The 21,021-nt window shown below is 35.7% G+C and overlaps 1 protein-coding gene across 6 annotated transcripts in view; it reads right to left on the minus strand.

The window, feature by feature from the left end:
• The window catches only part of LOC138703117 (ATP-binding cassette sub-family G member 1-like), a 96,290-nt gene that overhangs the window by 43,133 nt on the left and 32,136 nt on the right, over nucleotides 1-21,021 (minus strand). For 4 of the 6 annotated variants that reach the window (XM_069830707.1, XM_069830710.1, XM_069830708.1 and 1 more), the window contains one exon: nucleotides 10,735-10,943. The exons of 1 other annotated variant lie outside the window; for it this stretch is intronic. In XM_069830707.1, the coding sequence (XP_069686808.1) occupies nucleotides 10,735-10,825 (91 nt within the window). In that variant the 5' untranslated portion in view covers nucleotides 10,826-10,943. Of the gene's footprint in view, nucleotides 1-10,734; nucleotides 10,944-21,021 lie in introns of those variants that run through there. One more of the 6 variants, XM_069830711.1, reaches the window with a different exon arrangement.

Below are 21,021 nucleotides of genomic sequence, written 5' to 3' on the forward strand. Positions count from 1 at the left end.
GCAGCTTTTACATCGGAACAGGTTCGAACACATTCACTGACCTATGCCTCACTCTCGAAAGCCGTTATATTGAGCATATTATGTGACATTTCTATTTTGAACTGATATTACCTATGTATGGAGAATTTTGGAACACTCTGTATATTAGCTTTTGTGTTTAATCAGGGAAACAGAAAATGTTTATCATGTCATTTGGGAACATACTTAATTATTTAATTTAGCCTAGAGGCCTACATGTCTTCTGAATGACAGTTCGAAACAAGATATAAATGGAAATAATAACACGATAAAAGTAACTGAATTATTACGAAACTTAAAACATAGTAACAAGTATTTTTCATCTACATGATACCACAGTCTAGTATGTACAGTCACGAAGCTCAATACGTAGTAAATATGCATCCATAGATAGTTGCTAACCACTAGGATCGCTACTATCGCCTCATTACAGACAATGCGAAATAGTATCTGCACAGTCTACTGTTCCTAGCACCCTCACAAACTAAAATTCGTGACTGTATATACTAGACTGTGGTGATGATACGTTCTCTTTTAACCAGTAAGCGAATAATAATATTGAATTGCCTTCCCTTGTTTTCCTCTACGAACGACAATATATTTCTGGTAGGCTATGCTTACGCGTGGGCCTACATATCTTTACTTAACTCTTCGGCCAGTGACCAATTACTTTATATCCTTCCTCATGAGCTTGATTAATACATTAATGACATAATTTCATGTTCATTATTCCGGCTTCTTTGTGGTTATGTAAGTCGTACTCTTGTCATAAGTTGCAAATTGCTTGTATTCTAGGAAAAAAAATGTCGCTTTGGTACACAGTACGCACAATATTACCAAAGTTTGTTTTGTTTTTTCAGTGTTTGCTTTTTGTACGTTTTCTCATTTACAATAACAGACACTAACAAATTGGTCTACAATATCACATTAAAGTTAATGAAGCTAAATAAAGCATATTCTAAATCAAAGTAAAAGTAATTTAAAGAGACTTAAATAATTTTTTAGGTTTTAAATATCACGGGCATTTTAGGAACGTTTTAAAATCAACTTGCAATACGTGTTAAAATATTAACACTTGTTTTTTATTATTTCTTCGGACATTTTCCTATCATGTCATCCTGATTATTATCAGTTATTCATAGATTTCAAAAAAGCGTATGACTCGGTTAAGAGAGAAGTTTTATATACTATTCTTATTGAATTTGGTATTCCCAAGAAACTAGTTCGATTAATTAAAATGTGTCTTAGTGAAATTTACAGTAGAGCCAGTTTCTATCAGATGCTTTTCCAATTCACTGTGGGCTAAACAGGGAGATGCACTATCACCTTTAGTTTTTAACTTCGCTCTGGAATATGCCATTAGGAAAGTTCAGGATAACACAGAGGGTTTGTAATTGAACGGGTTACATCAGCTGCTTGTCTATGCGGATGACGTGAATATGTTAGGAGAAAATCCACAAACGATTAGGGAAAACGCGGAAATTCTACTTGAGCAAGTAAAGCGATAGGGTTGGAAGTAAATCCCGAAAAGACTAAGTATATGATTATATCTCGTGACGAGAATATTGCACGAAATGGAACTATAAAAATTGGAGATTTATCCTTCGAAGAGGTGGAAAAATTCAAATATCTTAGAGCAACAGTAACAAATAAAAATGACACTCGGGAGGAAATTAAACGCAGAATAAATATGGGAAATGCCTGTTATTATTCGGTTGAGAAGTTTTTGTCATCTAGGCTGCTGTCAAAAAATCTGAAAGTTAGAATTTATAAAACAGTTGTATTACCAGTTGTTCTGTATGATTGTAAAACTTGGACTCTCACTTTGAGAGAGGAACAGAGATTAAAGGTGTTTGAGAATAATATTCTTAGGAAAATATTTGGGGCTAAGAGGGATGAAGTTACAGGAGAATAGAGAAAGTTACACAACGCAGAACTGCACGCATTGTATTCTTCACTTGACATAATTAGGAGCATTAATTCAGACGTTTGAGATGGACAGGGCATGTAGCACGTATGGGCGAATCCAGAAATGCATATATAGTGTTAGTTGGGAGGCCGGAGGGGAAAAGACCTTTGGGGAGGCCGAGACGTAAATGGGAAGATAATATTAAAATGGATTTGAGGGAGGTGGGATATGATGATAGAGAATGGACGCTCAGGATAGGGACCAATGTCGGGTTTATGTGATTGCGGCAATGAACCTCCGGGTTCCTTAAAAGCCAGTAAGTAAGTAAGTAAGTAAGTAAGTAAGTAAGTAAGTAAGTAAGTAAGTAAGTAAGTAAGTAAGTAAGTAAGTAAGTAAGTAAGTAAGTAAGTGAGTGAGTAAGTAAGTAATCCTGATTTTTCTCTCACAGCAGTCTTAATATTCAATAGGAGACAAAGTGCTAATTCTGGAATCTGGAATTCAGTTCAGAACAGTGCAGCAAAATATTGAGAAGTTATACATGTATATGTTTTATGAATACAAACACGATCATCCGTGTATAAAATTCACTGTCTCTTAGAGTGTTAAAAAAAAGTATCCAATATTTTAGGAGGTGCCAGTATGCATCAAAACAAGAAAATAATGTCTAATAAACATGAGTCCTACAACACATACTTTCTGAGATCTGAACACTTGATCATGGGAGGTGCTCAATGTGACGTCCATTCATGGCAATGCATTCCTCTGCCCTTCGGCGTAAGGAATCACGCACTCTTTGAAATTTGTTTTGATACATTTATAAGAAAGTCCTGATAACGATCCCCAGTTCATCTCTGTGGTAGCACGTATGGCCCTATTAATCTATCACCAAGAACGCCTGCTCATAAGTTGATTGAGAATCGTTGCTCATGCCTTGTTTCTTCAACTGCATGGGGATTTTCATCAGCATACACATGCTGATTACGAAAATTCACAACACCATCTCTGCCGAACCCCGCTCATATCCGCAACCAGACTTTTGTTTTCAGTATTCCTTGCGACATATAATTATTCCATACTAGGGGTGTCAACTACGGTATGATTATCTGGTAGTCTGCTGTATTGTAGGGCAGAGAAATGCGTTACTTTCGGGTAAGTTCATTATTACGAACTGTATATTGTTTATTTATATATATACTGTAAAATTAAGGACGTCACTCGTTGTGTTCATTTTGAATTGAAATTAATAGTGATTTTCAAGGTTATTACTTAAATGCTATAAATTTATATTTCCGTAGGTGATGATAGGAGGAAAGTTTTCGAAAATCTAAAACAGGTTAGGTGCAAAGAAATCTCAAAGAAACTACCGACAGGAAATCTAGCATAATTGTAAACCTTGAAACGAGATAACGCATTATAAAACAATGAATTTATTACAATCCTTTTTGAAAATTACATGCCGCCACTGATGGACCTTTGACGACAAGAGAAGGTAAATAACTCTACGCGGAAGTCGATCATACCCAATAGAAGTGGAGTGAGGGTTACGTCATATTTTCCCTACTTACGAGTTCTGCAGGCCTGATTTAGACTATCTAAAGATAATCAACATATTATTTTTGTTTTTTTATTTGTGAGCTTGCTTTTCATTAAATCACATGCACTTTCTAAATAAATATTTTGATTGATTTCCATTGTATAATAGAGATCTTTCTATAGGCCTAGTAAATTTTATTTACTACATAGATTTCGCAGATCTTGTCTGTGAACATGGGCCCTCAAATAATGTTCCTAATTGGGCTCCGCGACTCCTAAGGCCGGCACTGTATGAGGGTATTAGAACGTTTGCCAAGTCAATTGTGCCGAGAAAATATATTTGGAAAAATATCGGAAGATTTCATATTTTTCGAGACAATCTATTTCGCATATCTACATAATTTTACTGAGTTTCTATTTCTGTTTATTAATGTTTTTTTCTGCGGCCAGAACTGAACTTTTCACATGATTCTAGCTTCTTAATAGGCCACAATGAGTTACTATTCCGGAACATTCTTCCTTGACAGACGCTCACGTGCTGTATAATTCCACTTGTTACTTCGTTCTCAGACGAGCGACTCTGTCATGGTATCATGGATGGCACTCATGACAATGGGAGGAAGTGGTCTAATCTATCTCACTAATTGGATATTTGTATGAGATGCAGTTAAATAATCTTCACTTCCAGGCTTCAGACAATGATAATTAGACGTCAAGAAAGATGTACTGGAATGAAGACAAGGGAAAGAACATTACTAGAAGAATAGTTTGTACAACAATTCTTCACCCTGAAAGCTCCGCTAGGGCCCGCCAGGATTCATCAGGTCTGGAAAACGACACACACAGTTATTCCGATAATAGCGCGCCAGACTTGTGTATGTACATCCTGTTGTTATTTGTATTGTGACTGAAGTAAAATAGGCTAAAATGAGATAGTAACTTAAGGTTATCATAAAATGGAACCTTGAACCATGACCCGCATATGCCATTGCAAGAAGATCAAATATGGACAATTTCTTACATGTTGTAATTTGTTATACGTCACTCAAAGTGGCTTTCTAATGCTAACGGCAAAGCTGTTGACGTTGACAGCTTGTAACAAAAGGAATAGCGATTCATTCTAGGGTTTGAATTAGAGATGAACAGAACTGTCACTCTCGCTTTTGTCTTTCGAATCTCGTATCGTAAACTCTCGTGCATTTCGAGTCTTGCTCATCATTCTCGAAATAGCATTTGGTCGGCGTGGAAAGATTTCGTAACTTTGAATAACATACATAATTGAAATAAATAACATTAGAGATGTTTAATTGATACAAAAAGACAAAACAAAACAGTATCATAGTTATCAAAATGTTCTGGTTCTATTATTATCAGATATTACCTATATAAATAGCAAAACAATTCTCAAATACATTTGCATTTCTAAGAAACATAAAACATAACGTTAAATAAAGCGTTAATATATTTTTTTTACTTGAGATTGTACACTTGAATTGAAACACACGAAAAAAAATCCTAGCCTTTTAATAAGGGCGTAGTAATTAAATAAAGATTAGGAAATGGATTATTATACACTGAAAGGTAGAGATGTTTCAAATAGGCTACTTGATTGTTTATACAGGGACATCATTTTATTTTTACTTCAATTTTTATTGTACCTGAGTTTTTGAATGTACTTCACTCCCACCCCTTCTACTAATGAAGTTCCAACTCCACACAGAACCAAGACCGCAGATAGTAAGCAGTACTGAATGAGTATAGTACGTTCCAGAAATATGTTCGCGTTTTCCAGTGACGAAAGAGCTTTCAATATTGAATCATATTTTCGCACAGGTACTGTCCGTTTGCCTACGTCGCATCCCGATTTCTCCCACCTGCTTCTGCTCGCCCCTCTGTAATAGCTGGGCTGACTTAGCTCTTTTCTGAAAACATTAATTTCTGTTTGGAATTGGACGTTTACGTAATATTATACAGCTGTTTAATTTAACTTAAATAAAAGGGCCTCGTTAAGTAATTAACTGTCACGTGATTTCCCCCCTTTCTACAATCCTGCGGCATAACCACTTGGACGGACAGTAGATAGCATGTCTGAGTAATTTTATATTTTTGGGTCCGGCAGAAGTGAAGATTGAATTTACAGTACGTAGAATAGGTACAGAATTATTTCAACGTGAGTTACTAGTACGAAGGACGAAACTGGCAATTGGAATTAGATGCAGTAGTCTATAGTGCGATAATATGCACAAAAGAACTGAAGCCTGTATCGAAATGAACGGCCACCATTTTCAAACTTGTGTTTAAATATTCATATTATGATTATTTTTCAATTTAACTTCTTTCTCTATATTGTACGCTAATGTGCTGCAGACAGTATAATATACACTGCATAATGAATACGTTCGCATGGATACCTCAGTTCGTGAGTAAAAACACTTATTCTTAATACAGTACTGTACTTTGATTAAACAAAAACTTAATGAAAATTATGAAACTCAAAATTGTGATATTTCCTAGTTTACGTAAATGGATTAACTACTTTTCTTCCTTCCTATACCTAGTAGAGTGATTTGTGTTTTACGCCAGTATCATCGAACTACAGTCGTGGAAGGGGATAGCAAACTGTGTTTCCGGTTCTCTAAAGGTATAGAGAGTTTAATATTAAAAATGTTAGTAAAAATAAAATGATGTCCCTGTACATTATAACAGTTGCCAAAACAGATAAAAGCTTAGTCTGGTATAAACAACTGTGACGATTCAAGGCTGCTTGACGTTCGAGAGTTGACCATTCCCGAAGCCTTGATCTCTTGATTCACTCACAAGGAGTCAACGACGTCGTAGGCTATATTTTCGTGCGGGTTTTCGGCTTTGCGGGCGCTGTTAGTCTTGATTTCTCGATCGTTGTTCAACTCTAGTTTGAGTCACTTGAGAAAAATAGATTTTGTGATTACTATTCTCCAATCAATCAGACAATCGGCTTTTGAAAGTAGTGAATGTCGGACAGTCTTTTCCTTTACACTATGCACACTAAAATACGTTATTTACAATATTACACTACCATAAATAATGAAGGCTTACAGTGACCAAACATTTACACTGTTGCACACAATTTATAAAATAAGTAGGCTATAGTATTATGAAATAAAATACCTTGTATCACAACACACAACATTGCACTAAATAAATAAATAAATATATAGGCTATATATAAATAAAATATATATAAAATAAATAAATTAAATTAACTAAATATATATATAAATAAGTATATAAATAAATAAATTTATATTTATAAATATATAAATAAATATATAAATACATAAATAAATAGATAAATAAGTCAATAAATAAATAAAGAGATAAATGAGTAAATAAATAAATAGATAAATGAATAAATAAATGAATGAATAAATAAATGAATAAATAAATAAATGAATAAATAAATGAATAAATAAATAAATGAATAAATAAATAACTAAATAACTAAATGAATAACTAAATAAATAACTAAATATCTAAATAAATAACTAAATAACTAAATAAATAATTAAATAACTAAATAAATAAGTAAATAACTAAATAAATACATAACTAAATAAATAACTAAATAAATAAATAACTAAATAACTAACTAAATAACTAAATAACTAAATAAATAATTAAATAACTAAATAAATAACTAAATAACTAAATAAATAACTAAATAACTAAATGAATAACTAAATAAATAACTAAATAACTAAATGAATAACTAAATAAATAACTAAATAAATAATTAAATAACTAAATAAATAAATAAATAAGTAAATAAATAAATAAGTAAATACACAGATACATAAATATATAAATAAATAAGTAAATAAATAAATAAATAAATCTAGCTTGTTTCATCCTCTAAGGGCCATGGCCTCCTGCCTACGCAGGAATTAGCTCAACTTTCACTTCTTAGGTGAGCGAGTCCCAGGGAGCTTTGTGGGATCCTATGCGGTTTGTTTGCATTTACCTGTTCCTTCTCTTTGCCTCTTGTCACTTTCTCTCTTTCACTATTCTCTGACGCACTTTCACTAATCACTGCTGTTGCGTTGTGGTCGTCGACCAGGGTACAAAATAGTATACTGTAAATTATGTTTGATCAATGTAGGTCTACATTCTTTATTTTATTTTTTTTAATTGGCTATTTTACGATTCTTTATCAACTACTATGGTTATCTAGCGTGAGTGAGATCAAGATGATAATGCCGGCGAAATAAGTCCAGGGTTCACTGCCGAAAGTTACCCAGCATTTGCTCTTATTGGGTTGAGGGAAACCCCAGAATAAAACCTCAACCAGGTAACTCATCCCAACCAGGATCTGAATCCGGGCCCGCTAGTTCACGGTTAGGCATGCTAACCAATACTTCACAGCGGTGGACTACAACCTTTATTATAGTGGGAATAATAAAAATAGCGTAGTCTGGTGTACATAGTTTAAATAATTTAAATTGTAAATAGGCCTATTAGTGTATAATCGTTAAAGTGGTCCATGTTTTGTTCTGTCCCATTTTACGTAACAAGAGTAGCGTAAGCCGTCAGTCAAGTCTGTACTTCGCTTGTCAGACGCACGCACATCGTTCACTTAAAAACTCCAGTAATACTAACCTAATATTGTAGCCTCTTGGAACAAAGTACGATCCCTAGTTATCACCATCTCACTCAGACGCTAGATAAACATCGCAATTGATAAAGCTACGTAAAATAAACCAATTTAAAAAGAAAGGAATAAAGATGAAAGAATAAAGAAAAGAAAGAAACTAAAGACGTGAAGAAAATAAAACTGCAGAAAGAAACGTGAAAAAAGGAGATAAACGTAAAATAAGTTATGAAAATAAAATAAAAAGAAAACATGGAAAAGAAACTGGAAAATAAACGAAGACAAACGAATAAAACAAATATCACTGTAATTTATTTTCAAGGTTTCGTTCTTAGGCTTGTTCTGTCCTCATCGATTGTTAAATAGCATCATAAATACACAAGTCTGTGGCCGGGAGGAAAAAGGTCTTAAGTAAAAATGTTATACTTTTCAGGAGAGCAGTAGAAAGATTGAAATTGGTGTCAATTATAGAGTTTCTTTAATTAAGAGGGTTTTCCTGGATATTATTTGTTTATATTTCTTCTAAAATAGATAATGTTGCTCATTTAAAAATTTTCTTGATTATTTCCAAAAATAGCCGCACTTAAGCCCTTTTAAGATTAGAACCCAAACTGAGAAAAAGGGACTATTTAAACATAAGAGCTTTTTCATGTCAAAGTAAATGAGAAATGTAAATTATTTATTAGGAATTCAAAATAGGTCTAAAACAATATAGGACTGTTTACCTGGTGCTTAAAGTTTTGAAAGGAAACGGCATCAGTATGTGATAAAATAGCTCAAATATAAATTAGACCTTTCTAATAGGGAAGCATGAAAAGTAAACATGTGATGTTCGTAAAGAATAAAGTATTAAATATTCTTAAGTCCTTTATTCTGTGTGTGCTCGATTAAAAAAGTACTTAGGACATTTGGTAACCCTCTATAAATCCAGACAGGAGTCTTATTTGAGTTTAGCCGTTTTACCAGATTGTAGATAATTGTTTCCGCTTTCAGAATATAGTCTATAAAAATCTCGTTTTCACAAAAAATTGACTTAAGACCTTTTTCCTCCCGGCCACAGAAGTAATGTGATTCCTTCATCAGACGTTCAGCATTACGGACGGTTTTAGTCGATTATTTAAATAAACTACTAGGTTATTTAGCGTCGATGAAATTGTTTTTTTATTTTATTTGGTTATTTTACGACGCTGTATCAACATCTAGGTTATTTAGCGTCTGAATGATATGAAGGTGATAATGCCGGTGAAATGAGTCCGGGGTCCAGCACCGAAAGTTACCCAGCATTTGCTCGTATTGGGTTGAGGGAAAACCCCGGAAAAAACCTCAACCAGGTAACTTGCCCCGACTGGGATTCGAACCCGGGCCACCTGGTTTCGCAGCCAGACGCGCTGACCGTTACTCCACAGGTGTGGACGATGAAATTGTTAACAAAATGATATTTTCCGACATGAGGCCTAGGATTCCCCATGTGATTACCTTATATTCGTTTTAAAATGTCAGGAAAAACCTAACCAGGCAATCAGCCCAAGTGGGAAACGAACCCGTGGCCGAAAGCAGCAGCCAAATACACCTACCGGCTGACAAGCAAACATTCTGATGGGGGTAGATAAAAAGTTTTTTTTTTTCTTCCACTGTGTTAATAATGTCAAAAGAAGTGCTTGTACAAATTTTGGCCACTCGACCGCAATTACGAGGCCGTCCAGAAAGTGATTTTCCCTGAGGCCGTTTACAGAAAAAAACACAATTGCGTGGAAAGATTTATTGAAACAGATACAGCAATTGTTGTGCTATTTGTCAACATTCCCCCACTGGAATTGAGACATTAATTCTGCAGTGCTCGGGAAAAGTGACACAAGTCAGTTTCCACAAACCTTTTTTGATAATTTATTGACAACTTACGGAACATCTGGTCGCTTGGAAAAAATACATAAGTATTTCTCCCATTACAATAATTCATACAGAAAAAAATCAAATCGACATAAACCAATGTAAGTCATCAATTATCAAAAATGGTTTGTGGAAACTGACTTATGTCACTTTTCCCAAGCACTGTAGAATTGTCATACCATGGGATCAATTTTTGTATACTTGTGTCGTAGAAGTCAGCCGCCTGGGATCGGAACCAGCGTTTGACAGCCGTCTGCACCTCTCTGTTGAACCCATGATATGACAAATGTCTCAATTTCGGTGGGGAATATGTTGAAAAATAGCTCAACAATTGCTGTGTCTGTTCCAATAAATTTTCCAATGAAATTGTGTTTTCTTTTTGTTAACTGCCTCTGGCGAACTTATTTTTTTACGGCCCTTGTAATTGCGGTCGAGTAACCAAAATTTGTATAAGCACTTCTTTTGACATCATTAACATGGTGAAAGAAATAAATTAACTTTTTCATCTGCTCCCATCAGAATGTTTACTTGTGAGTTAGACCAGTGGCTTAAAACACTATAAAAACAAACACAGGACAAAGGAAATACATCCATTTACTACAAGAAGGCTTATCTCCATATTCTTGCTGGGAAACAAACTCGAATTCACAGCATTTTCAGCCAGGAATTCTACTACTTGAACCATAATTCCGACTCTGTAGTAAAACGGAAATAAAACTAAAGAAAGAAATAAAGGACAATTTGTTGAGCGACTTCTTACCTTTAGTTTCATATACAGAATAACACAGATTTTGTAGATTAATATTGAAATTCTGGCTTTTCGTGCTAAATTCCTCTTGTTTAGTTTCCATGATGCTGCTTTGCAGAATGGATCTTCACTAATGACCTCTTTTCTCCATTACAGCACACGTTCTTTCCAATTAGTTGCTATCCGGGTCACAGCACTTCCCTTAGCTTTTGCTTTCTGTGCTGTAGATAAAGATATTTATATCATAATAAAAGGGTTAAACTGAAAGTGAAGAGTGTTCTTGAACAAAAATCCTGCATATTCGAAACATGAATTAAAATAGTGAACAGGCACAAGATAATACAACTATTTCAAATTCGCTCCAATAACATCGTGTGTGATGTCGGAAGAATATTTTCTTGGCATAAACATCGTTTCGGTGACAATCTTCGCGTATGCCTTTTGGTCCACAGAGACTAATATAGGTCTGCTATTGGACCCATTGGAAAAAAAGTTTGCCGACCCCTGATGTAGGGGAACATGGGGCAGGACGGTGTAGTTAATGTTTGAATGTTTTTATTTGGTATAAAATAACGTAAATGTATGGGTTTTATGAATATATGCTTTTATTACACTGTAAACAAGTAAAAAAAAATATGCACTTCGAGTGAAATCCGGTCATTATAACCTTAAAATAAACTAGTTTTTCGAAATGTGTGTTTTGCCCCGTTCTGCCCCACGTATGGGGCAAAATGGGGTATCTATTTTTTTTAATAATTGAATGGCAAAAGTGACAAAAATTATATGCTGAAAGTGTGAATACTACAACATTTTACAAGTTTACTTGAGAAAAAGTGATTCGCAAAATACGCAAATGTGCGTGGCATCCTCGTCTTCACTTTCTACTCCTGCGCAACAATTGTGAGCCCATTTCAGACATGATACGCAACTTCTGACAAACAACAGAACGAACAACCCATTACAGGAGGTGAAATTTAATTAAATATGACGTGGGGCAGGACGTACTGCCCTGTTATGCCCCACCCCGTTTTGCCCCACAGTCACAATTTCTAAGTTATGAGGTATTGGCAGGAAAAATAACGCACGAAATTGAAGAAAGTTTCGGAATTAAAAGCCAGGTAAGCACTCTATAATATGACATTAAAATAGATTATCTAAATAAATCTCATTTCTACTTACGTGTGACAAGAGAACACTTTAATGTTGCAAATGAATGATACAATATGATGCAGCAACTGAATAACATACAACAGATGCAAGGAATGGCAGTAAGTGTTGTGTGACGATATATTTACATGAGTTGACGAAGTTCTAAAAAAAAAAAAAATCGGTAGATTACACTACTTGTTGGGAAGATAGAGGCTATACCCCGTCCTGCCCCATATTCCCCTAAGTAATAATATGTTTTAATAAATAGTATCAAAAGCGTGCTAACATAACATATTTTAACTTAGCTGGTGGTTGAGATTAGGTCTAGCTCATTTGGTCTTCAATCGGACATTGGCAAACAGATGAAGAGGAAGAAATACCAGAAGTCTTCAGCACGCCAAGAAAATTAATTATAATTTATTTTATACATCTTGATTACACAACTTTTAACACTGTATCACTTCGGAATATATATTATATGACTTTCTTATGTTAAATTCTATCGTACCTGGTTTACATGTTTCGATCTTTTATGGGTCATCCTCAGAACTGGTCGTTGTTGGTCTTGGCGCCTCTTGTTTTGTTTCCTGTGAGGGTATGTTCGTGTGGTGTAACGTAGAGTCAAAGAATGTGTGTGTTCTGAAATTGAGTTGTGTATTGAGAATTTCATTGGGGTGTATTTTTGTGTGTCTGTATATTTCATATTGTTCTAGTGTGTTTAGTTTCTGGCTTTTTGGTTGGATGTGTAGTATTTCCATGTCTGTGTTGATGTCTCTGTAGGTGTGGTTAGCATTTGTGATGTGTTCTGCATATGTGGAGGTGTTTTGTAATTTTGTTATGGCTGTGATGTGTTCTTTGTAACGTGTTTGAAATGATCTGCCTGTTTGTCCTATGTAGAAGTTGTTGCAGGTGTTACATTTGAGTTTGTATACGCCTGTGTGGTTGTATTTGTTTGTTTGTGTTGTTTGTGTGTTGAAATGTTTTTGCAGAGAATTATTTGTTCTGTATGCAATGTTGTAATTTAATTTCTTGAATGAGGTTGCAATTTTGTGTGTGTGTTTTTGTTTTCGTGTGTTTAGAAAATACCTCCACATATGCAGAACACGTCACAAATGCTAACCACACCTACAGAGACATCAACACAGACATGGAAATACTACACATCCAACCAACAAGCCAGAAACTAAACACACTAGAACAATATGAAATATGCAGACACACAAAAACACACCCCAATGAAATTCTCAACACACAACTAAATTTCAGAACACACACACTCTTTGACTCTACATTACACCACACGAACACACCCTCACAGGAAACAAAACAAGAGGCGCCAAGACCAACAATGACCAGTTCTGAGGATGACCCATAAAAAGTCGAAACATGTAAACCAGGTACGATAGAATTTAACACAAGAAAGTCATATAATACATGTTCCGAAATAATTTATTTGAAATAATACGAATGGTTTATTTCATTACGTTCTTAATGTATCTTTCATAGTTTAATAATACCTTTTGTGCGAGATCGTGCGTATTTGCTTGGTTTCCGCACAAAACCAATCCGCGGTAAGCCTAAAATTCCACATTCAGTATTTCCAACCGAACACACATAACAATTTCCCTCTTCTTACCGCTTAAGTGACATATTCATTTTACTGCTTTAGGCTTTTAACATATTATTTTTAGAGACGTTCAATATAGTAATAATTATAAATTGAAAACTTACCACTGCAATTCCACCTAAATTGCACTGTTAATTATTGTTTTTAAATATTTGCAAAAATTAAGTAAACTCTACAACTCCACTAAAGTTACTGCATTCGTGATGCATGTAACATTAAGGAAGCCGTTTGTTTTAAGTTCGCATTTATAGACTGGGGAAAAAAAAAGACAGACGTATATCACGGCCCGCTGGAGTATAGTAAACACAGAAAACATTTTAAAGCAACAATGTTGAAGATAGATATTTTTGTTTTGCAAATTTTCCGTCATTGAACAGAAACCAAGATGGAGATTTCATTGCAACTAATTAGAAATTCCTCTTTCAGGTATGTAATAAACGATCTTCGCACAAAATAATGTACGATACACGAGCGGTATGTTTTCTTTCAATTCTCGGAAATTAAAAAAGCTCAACTACGTTTCGCTTTTTCAAACTTTTCTTCGAACATGAAAACTTCAACATATCGCTCTTGTAACGCATAGGCTATTACTATTACGTTATTTGGCCGAAATAAAACGATTCAAACGTATATCAATATGAAGCAAGCGCAACACAGACAAGCATACATACAAATCAGTGTTTACTCCCGTTGTGGTAAAGGAGTATAGGCGTGAGAAAAATATACAGAGTGAACCTAAGTAATACCATTAATTTCAAGAGGTTATTTTTTTATATATATGAAAAAAAATAATACAATTTTTATTCCTTATCGAGAAAAAAAAGTTTTATATGAAAACTTTGATAGAGTATTTTGGGAGAGTCATTAATTTAATTCCCAATATGCTCTGTCAGTTTAAGAAAGCAGTGTATTATGATAATAAATGATTTTAAAAAATTAGTTTTGTCTCTTAAATGTGCAGAAATTTGATCTGAACAAATATAACATTGTAAAATTCCTTTGCAGAACGAAAATTTGCATTTGTTCGGATCAAATTTCTGCACATTTAAAGGACAAAATTAATATTCTTTCAATCATTTGTTATCATAATATACTGCTCTCTTAAATTGCCGAAGTATACTGGAAATGTTGAAAAGTAATACGTACCAATGTCCTATTAATGTATATCAGTATATCTGCCTGTGAAATACAGTTTGTCCATGATAGCTCTTGTTACCTTACTTTTTGAAGCTCCCTCGTACATTGTTTCACTCACACTGTTCTATAGCAAGATTCAAAGCACCATTGCAAGCGGCGTAATTGTCATGCTTATGAACCAACAGTATGTGCTGATAGCCTGTTTCAGATTCGACTCCTGAGAATCGTTCACGGGCACGCCAGCATGCGATTCAAATATGCATTCAAAAATCCCCGCATACAATTCAATGTTTACTTTTTCGACCTGTACTGGTCCCGCATACAATTCGGGAGCGCCCATTAGACGACCCATGTTTCATCCCCGGCCTGGTCGTGATGAAATTTACGGTAGGCAAAGCAGGCGTTGCAGAGAGATTTTCTCGGGGTACTCCCATTTCCATCCTTCATCCCAATAACACTATCCACTGCTCCTTCATTCCACCTATCATCTGCAATAGTTAAATATACGGTGGAGGGTAATATCGATTTCCTATATTGATTTAGGGGTCAGACCTTCAGCTTGTCACGCAGACGGTCCAGATTCGATTCTCGGTCAGACCTGGCATTTTTTAATGAACAATCCATAGCGACACTTATGGTGGACAAGATCACAGTTGGAGTTTTTCTCTGGGTACTCTCATTTCCCCATATTAGGCATCTACATCATTCTGATATCTCTCCATTTCGTCATCATTCCATAGGTTTTCCCGAACGTCGACTGGCGACGCACGGAGGTGGCTGGCCTATACTGCGTTACATAATCTCTGACAGGCAAAGTAAACATTGCCGGCAGAGGAAGGGAGAAAGATAATTGTTACTCAACCAATTGCAGAGGTCACATTCCAGACTTCTCTTGAAGTTGGGCGAAGGTAGATCGCTTCAGAACGCCCAACTTGAAGATAAGCGTGGGATGTGGTCTCTGCCATTGGTTGAATAGGAATATCTTTCCCTCTTACTCTGCAGGCTATGTTTACCTTAGTGTAGTCAGCCAGTGTGGCTTTGGGAATGCACCGAGTTTGAGGGTTAGCGCAATGGATCTAATAAGGTCGCAATACTGGATCGTAGTGCCTCTCCTTCAAATTCAATTCAATTCAATTTATAATTGGGGCTACTTTCAATGCAGGATATGTCTAATGCTGGTTATCGACATACAAGTAAAGTCCACCAGTAACATATCTTTGTAAAATAGCAGTTTTTCCAAACCACAGTAAATATTTCGGTTTGTTACTTTTTGGGTATAGGCTTGTGCGGAGTTTCGAGATGTTATAGGGCGATATATCAATTTCTCTAGTTAATTTTAATGTTTAGTGTATATAGCGGTCTTAGTCAGAGTGCGAATTAAGATTTCTGATGAGGAGAGAATAGATTCCTAGATAGAGAATACCATACATAAAATTATTATTATCCTCATTCGATACGACTCAACGCTCGGTAGCACTGAGTTTCTAGTCTTGCAATCTTGATCATAATAATAATTACATCCATGAGGAGGCTTAAGATAAGATGTGTAATTTCTAAGTTATTGATTGTTGTCAGCTTGCCGGTGATGATAACACATCAATATTATTTTCTTTGCTTACTTTATACCAATGTACAGGGAGATAATTTTATTTTTACTTCAATATTTATTGTACAGGGTGCGTCAGAAAGAACGGATGGATTTCACATGGCAAGAAAATTGTAAAGATTCATCAAATCAAAAATTTATTGTTATCAACATATTCACCAATACATGCAGTTTATTTATGGAAAACAATATTATCCATATGATGTCCTTGGCTTTCAATACAGGCATCGAGGCGTTTTCTGATGTTCGCCATCACTTTCACAGTCATAGCTGGTGCAATTGCCACGATTTCTTCACGAATCGCTGTCTTCAGTTCGTCCAGTGTATGTGATCGATGTTTACAAACTTACGCCTTCAAATGGTCCCAAAGAAAGAAGTCGCAGGGCGCGAGATCTTACCGTAGCCTCGGACAATCTCAGTGCAATAGAATTTCGTCCAGGTGATTTCTTCTTTAATGTTGAACCTGTGATACGAAATGATGCCACCCACCGCAAAATTGTATTCAGAGTTGGAATCCTAGCGTGAAATCCGATGTTGAAATGAGTCCTGAGTGGCGATCACAGACTCTTCATTTTTCAAAAATGTCTCTACGATGAAAGCACGTTGTACACCAGGCCAACACCATATTCTCAACTGAAACTGCATTCTATGGCTGACCCAACAGTCGTGGTCCCCCTCACTATATCTCTCTCCTCGTTGCGTATCGATAGTTTGAAATCCATATGTTCTTTCTGACGCACCCTTTACCTGAGTTTTTGAATGTACTTCACTCCCACCCTCTCTACTAGTAAACTTCCAACCTTCCTCCATACAGAACCAAGACCGCGTATGCAGTCAAAGTAAACAGTACTGAGTTAGTGAGTGTAGTACGTTCCAGAAATACGTTCGCATTTTCCAGTGACGAAAGAGCTTTCAATATTGAATCATATTTTCGCATAGGTAGGCCTACTGTCGTCCGTTTGCCTATGTCGCATCCCGGTTTCCCCCACCAGCTTCTGCTCGCCCCTATGTGAAGGCTAGAGGCTGGGCTGTCTTAGCTATTTTCTGAAAACATTAATTTCTGTTAGGAACTCGACGTCTACGTATTATTATAAAACTGTTTAAAATAACTTAAATAAAAGGGCCTCGTTAAGTAATTACCTGTAACGTGATTTCCCCCTTTCTACGACCCTGCGACAAAACCATTTAAACGGACAGTAGATAGCATGTCTTAGTAATTTTATCTTTTCTGATCGGGCAGAAGTGAAGATTGAATTTACAGTACGTAAGGTACTCTTTTATAGAGTAGGTACAGAATGATTTCAACATGAGTTACTAGTACGAAGAACGAAACTGGTAATTGGGATTAGGTACAATAGTCTATAGTGTGATAATGTGTACATTAGAACTGAAGCCTGTATCGAAATGAACGGCCACCATTTTCAAAAATGTGTTTGAATATCCATATTATGATTATTTTTCAATTTAATTTCATTCTCTATATTGTACGCTAATGTGCTGTAGACAGTATAATACACACTGCATAATGAATACGTCCGCATGTACAGCTGAGTTCGTGAGTAAAAACACTCATTGTTAATTATGTACTGTATTTTGATTAAACAAAAACCTAATGAAAATGATCAAGTTCAAAATCGCGATATTTCCTAGTTTACGTAAACAGATGAACTACTTTTCTTCCCTCCTATACCTAGTAAAGTGATTTGTTTGTACTTCACGCAGTATCATCGAACTCCAGTCGTGGAAGGGGGTAGCAGACGGTGTTTCCGGTTCTCAACCGTTAATCCAAAGGTATAACTAGATAATATTAGAAATGTTAGTAAAAATAAAATGATGTCCCTGTATTCGTATTAAAATAATAAAATTATATTTTGTGAGGGGGAATAGAAGTTATCCCTGGAAAGGATGTTAATATGAATTTATGAGAGGGAGATAATTTTCCAACGGCGGGGAATCCCCATCCCCCATCCCCCCGATTAATTCGCACCCTGGACTCTTAGTAAGATCTTAGCATTTTCATACTTTACTTACAAATGGCTTTTAGAGAACCTGGAGGGTCATTGCCGCCCACATATAAGTCCGCCATCGGTCCTTATCCTGAGCAAGATTCTATCATATCCCACCTCTCTGAAATCCATTTTAATATTATCTTCCCATCTTCGTCTCGGCCTCTACCTCCGGGTTCTCTAAAAGTCATAAGTAAGCACGTATGTATTTAATTACATATTTGCATATGCAAAGAGTCTAAAAGGCGTCATGCCTTGGACCAGCGATATGCAATGAATGCAGGGACATCATTTTATTTTTACTAACATTTTTAATATTAACCTGGCTATACCTTGAGAAAACCGGAAACACCGTTTGCTGCCCCTTCCACGACTGGAGTTCGATGATACTGGCGTAAAATACAAACAAATCACTTTACTAGGTATAGGAGGAAAGAAAAGTAGTTAATCCATTTACGTAGACTGGGAAATATCGCAATTTTGAGTTCGATAATTTTCATTAGGTTTTTGTTTAATCAAAATGCAGTACTGAATCAAGAATAAGTGTTTTTACTCACGAACTGAGTTATCCATGCGAACGTATTCATTGTGCAGTGTATATTATACTGTCTACAGCACATTAGCGTACAATATAGAGAATGAAGTTAAATTGAAAAGTAATCATAATATGGATATATAAACACATTTTTTAAAATGGTGGCCGTTCATTTCGATACAGGCTTCAGTTCATTTGTGCATATTATCGCACTATAGACTATTGTATCTAACTCCAATTGCCAGTTTCGTCCTTCGTACTAGTAACTCATGTTGAAATAATTCTGTACCTACTCTGTAAAAGAATACCTTACGTACTGTAAATTCAATCTTCACTTCTGCTCGATCCGAAAAGATAAAATTACTCAGACATGCTATCTACTGTCCGTCCAAGTGGTTATGTAGCAGGATCGTAGAAAGGAGGGAAATCACGTGACATATAATTACTTAACGAGGCCCTTTTATTTAAGTTATTTTAAACAGTTGTATAATATTACGTAAACGACCAATTCCTAACAGAAATTAATGTTTTCAGAAAAGAGTTAAGACAGCCCAGCTTTCACAGAGGGGCGAGCAGAAGCAGGTGGGGGAAATCGGGATGCGACGTAGGCAAACGGACAGTACCTGTGAGAAAATATGATTCAATATTGATAGCTCTTGCGTCACTGGAAAACGTGAACATATTTCTGGAACGTACTATACTCACTAACTCAGTGCTGTTTACTATATGCGGTGTTGATTCTGTGTGGAAGACAGTTGGAACTTCATTAGTAGAAGGGGTGGGAGTGAAGTACATTCAAAAACTCAGGTACAATAAAAATTGAAGTAAAAATAAAATGATGTCCCTGTATAAGACAGGCAAAATAGCTTTTATGAACTTTCGGCTCTCGTCAGTCGCCTAACATGCACAACTGATGCACAATACTTTACTGAGCGTTTGTTTATAAGGCGGTGTAAGCGAAAAGGACATGGGTGGGGGTTTCTGCGTTCCCTTCCACCTCCCCATGTGCCTAGGGCTGGTTTACGTAATATATAGATTCTTATTTTTCATTATTAATTATTAAACAATTTAGTACAGTTAAAGATGTCAGCTGCTTACGTAAGTTCTAATAACACGTGGAAACTATATTCAGATTGCTACGCATGCCAAGGTTAGCTAAGTACCTCTTCCAACAGAACATTAAAGAAACTTAACAGGTCTAGCAGTCTGCTGCTACTGCATACGGGTGTCCATCGAAGGCACGCACATGCCAACCGCTCGCCGGTTTACACACTAGCGTTTCCACTGCAAATTAGGAATGGGAGGTTATTCGAAAATAACAGACCAAAAAACTAGTGCAGTTGATCGACCAAAATATTTAATCGATTAACTATTTGAATTTAATCGATTAATCGATAGATTAGCATAAGTATTAAATGTTGTACAGGAGCATCATTTTATTTTTACTTCAATTTTTATTGTACCTGAGTTTTTGAATGTCCTTCACTCCCACCCCTTCTACTAATGAAGGTCAACCGTTCTCCACACAGATCCAAGACCGCGAATACAGTCATAGTAGCCTTACCGTCACAGTACGTTCCAAAAATATGTTCGCGTTTTCCAATGACGAAAGAGCATTCAATATTGCATCATTTTCGCACAGGTACTGTCGTCCATTTGCCTACGTCGCATTCCGGTTTTCTCCACCAGCCTCTCTGTAAAGGCTAGTGGCTGGGCTGTCTTAGCTCTTTTCTGAGAACATTAATTTCTGTTAAGAATTGGACATCTACGTAATATTATACCCATACAACTGTTTAAAATAACTTAAATAAAAGGGCCTCGTTAAGTAATTAACTGTCACGTAATTTCCCTCCTTTCTACGATCCTGCGACATAACCACTTGGACGGACAGTAGATAGCATGTCTGAGTAATTTTATCTTTTCGGATCGAGCAGAAGTGAAGATTGAATTTACATTACGTAAGGTACTCTTTTACAGAGTAGGTACAGAATTATTTCAACATGAGTTACTAGTACGAAGGACGAAACTGGTAATTGGAATTACACACATTAGAACTGAAGCCTGTATCGAAATGAACCGCCACCATTTTGAAAAATGTGTTTAAATATCCATATTATGATTATTTTTCAATTTAACTTCATTCTCCATAGTGTACGCTAATGTGCTATAGACAGTAGGCCTATAATATACACTGCATAATGAATACGTCCGTATGGACAGCTCAGTTCGTGAGTAAAAC

This window comes from Periplaneta americana, chromosome 7 (genome assembly GCF_040183065.1).
Source record: "Periplaneta americana isolate PAMFEO1 chromosome 7, P.americana_PAMFEO1_priV1, whole genome shotgun sequence".
NCBI classification, from domain to species: domain Eukaryota; kingdom Metazoa; phylum Arthropoda; class Insecta; order Blattodea; family Blattidae; genus Periplaneta; species Periplaneta americana.